At 42.2% G+C, this 2,476-nt stretch overlaps 1 protein-coding gene across 1 annotated transcript in view; it reads right to left on the bottom strand.

Annotated features, from left to right (window-relative positions):
• The window catches only part of ATP8A1 (ATPase phospholipid transporting 8A1), a 211,590-nt gene that overhangs the window by 143,228 nt on the left and 65,886 nt on the right, over positions 1–2,476 (bottom strand). The window contains exon 9 of the mRNA XM_019628491.1: positions 1,413–1,540. Within this exon, the coding sequence (XP_019484036.1) occupies positions 1,413–1,540 (128 nt within the window). The remainder of the gene's footprint in view (positions 1–1,412; positions 1,541–2,476) is intronic.

The following is a 2,476-nucleotide window of genomic DNA, read 5'->3' as shown; positions in this document are numbered from 1 at the left end:
TTTTCATCCTACCAATGCGATCTCAGTCTCGTTTTCTCCCTTTTCCCCCAACCTTAATGGTGGAGAGTCTTAGGACAGTCCTTGGGGCTCTTCACCTTTCACCCTTAGGGTTTCTTCCACTCTGTGGCTTTAAATATCTATGCCAGCTACTCCCAAATTTACCTCAGGAACCCAGACATCTATCTCAAACTCCAGGCTTATACATTCAACTGTCTCCTTGACATCTCTGTCTGGACATCACAAACTTATTAACTCCAAACTGAATTGCTGATATTCCTCCCTCGAAGCTCTCCCGTGGATCCCCACTGCACCCAGAACAACACGTAGAATGACCTACAAAACCTTGCATGGTCTGGCCCACTGTTGCCTCTTGGCCCTTCTATTACTCTCTTCCTTGGTCACTCCACTCCAACCACATTGTCCTCCCTGTAACTCCACAGTTACTGCAGGCACTTTCCCACTTTAAGATGACGTAATGATATAACTAATAACTTACAGTCACTATTCCTTCTGCCTGGTATCCTCTCCCTCCATATAATCAAATGGCTAAGTTCCTCACCTCCAAATGACCTTTGCTCAAATGTTACCTTCTGAATGAGGCTAACCGTGACCACTCTAACTAACGGTGTTTCCCTCCCAAATCTCTCCTTTATTCTGGGCTACTTTTTTCCAAAGCATTTAACACTTTCTAACAGAGTACAGAATTCTCTTATTTATCATTTTATTATTTGTCTGTCTGCCCTTCCCTTATTGCAAGGAAGTAAGCTCACGAGGGCAGTCATATTTATCTGCTTTGTTCAATGCTGTCTCCTTAACATCTCTAACTGGGCTAGGTGCTTGATAAGTACTGTTTGAGTGGATGTGGGGAGAAGCAGGGAAAGGAACAGGAGGGAGGGGGGAGGTGGGAGAAGGGTAGGAAGAAGGTAACAGCAACAGATGAATATAAATGATAACACGGCCTAGCAAACAGCGTATGCAATTACACTGAGATGACAATAGAAATTGAAATATGATGGAGTCCTTTGGGGTAGAGCCCGAACTCCTTGAGGTATCGAGAGATGACAGGAAAGGACCCAGGCCACGGACTGCACAGTTAGGCCTATAACATAAGTATTCTGGCCAAAAAATAAACCATTACTATTAAGCAATGTGTCAAAAGCCTGGCATATGCCTGAAAACACCCCACTGCCAGGTTAACAGGAGCCCTGGGGAAGTCTTTGGTGATACCTATAATGTCAATTAAGCTCTAGTTAATTTTCACAAAAGGACTTTGGGTAGAAGTAACACCGCAGTGCTTAAGAAAAAAGATTTTGAGTGCTCAGACTTAAAGCACAAGAAAATAACATGTACCCAGATCAGCAACACAGTGTGACACAGTGAATTCTGTTTTCATGAAGATGGATTTTACATACCCGTGTCCATCAAGCCTTATGTTTCCAACAAAATCGTAGAGATGTCTGTTTGGACTTTCACACTCGATTCTGCCAGAAATTCTCATCAAGCTGTCAATGTCTTTTATATCTGATGTTATTGGTAAGCCCTGTTTAGAAATGTTGAAATAAGCAAAGAGTGTATTAAATACATGTTATGTGGAAGGGAGGCGGGACTTCTGAATTCATCCAGGCTTATGATCTAAGAGACCCCACTATTTTATGAGCAATTCTTTCCCTTATACTCTCTGTCACATCACAATTAAGGGATACCTTCTTCTCCACTTGAACACAGTTTTTTAGCACAAGAATAGGGCAGCTTTTGTGACAGTTCCAAAATAGAGATGAGGCTCTACATTAGCCTGAAAATAAATTTTGAAATAAGCCCTTAAAGAACTGTTTGCTTCCAAAAATAAACAGTTAGCATTATACGTGGTGAATCTGTCTGCTGAATCTCAGAAAGTGGCGAAGAAATGAACAGGATTGATGGTCAAAGAGAGTAGTTATGTTTCTGCTCGTTTAGTCCACTGAGAAGGAGAAGTCCAAAACAGCTCTCCCCTCCGGCCACCTGGAGCTGTCTGGGACTGAGCAGACCCTGCTTCCCGTGGAGTCTGAATTCAGGCGCTCTGTGATGACCTACGTGCATCACCTCCCAATTCTCCCACATGTCGTACTCACCGTGCTCCTGGAACCCAGGAGAATACAGTCATGCATCACTTAACATGTTTTCATTGACTGACGGCCTATATGACGGTGGTTCCGTAAGGTTATAATGAAGCTGAAAAATTCTGATAGCCTACTGACATCATAGCTGTCTTAATGTCATAGTGCAACACATTACCGATGTGTCTGTGGTGATGCTGGTGTAAAGAAACCTACTGTGTGCTGCCTGCCAGTCGGAGAAAAGTATGGCACATACAATTATGTACAGTACATAGTACTCAATAATGATAATGCATGACTATATTACTGGTTTATGTATTTAGCATACTACACTTTTTATTGTTTGTTATTTACAGTGCACTCTTTCTACTTACAAAAAAAAA

The sequence above is a fragment of the Hipposideros armiger genome, unplaced genomic scaffold (genome assembly GCF_001890085.2).
Source record: "Hipposideros armiger isolate ML-2016 unplaced genomic scaffold, ASM189008v1 scaffold_798, whole genome shotgun sequence".
NCBI classification, from domain to species: domain Eukaryota; kingdom Metazoa; phylum Chordata; class Mammalia; order Chiroptera; family Hipposideridae; genus Hipposideros; species Hipposideros armiger.
The sequence above is the reverse complement of the archived record's forward strand: the minus strand, read 5'-3'. Positions and strand labels throughout refer to the sequence as shown.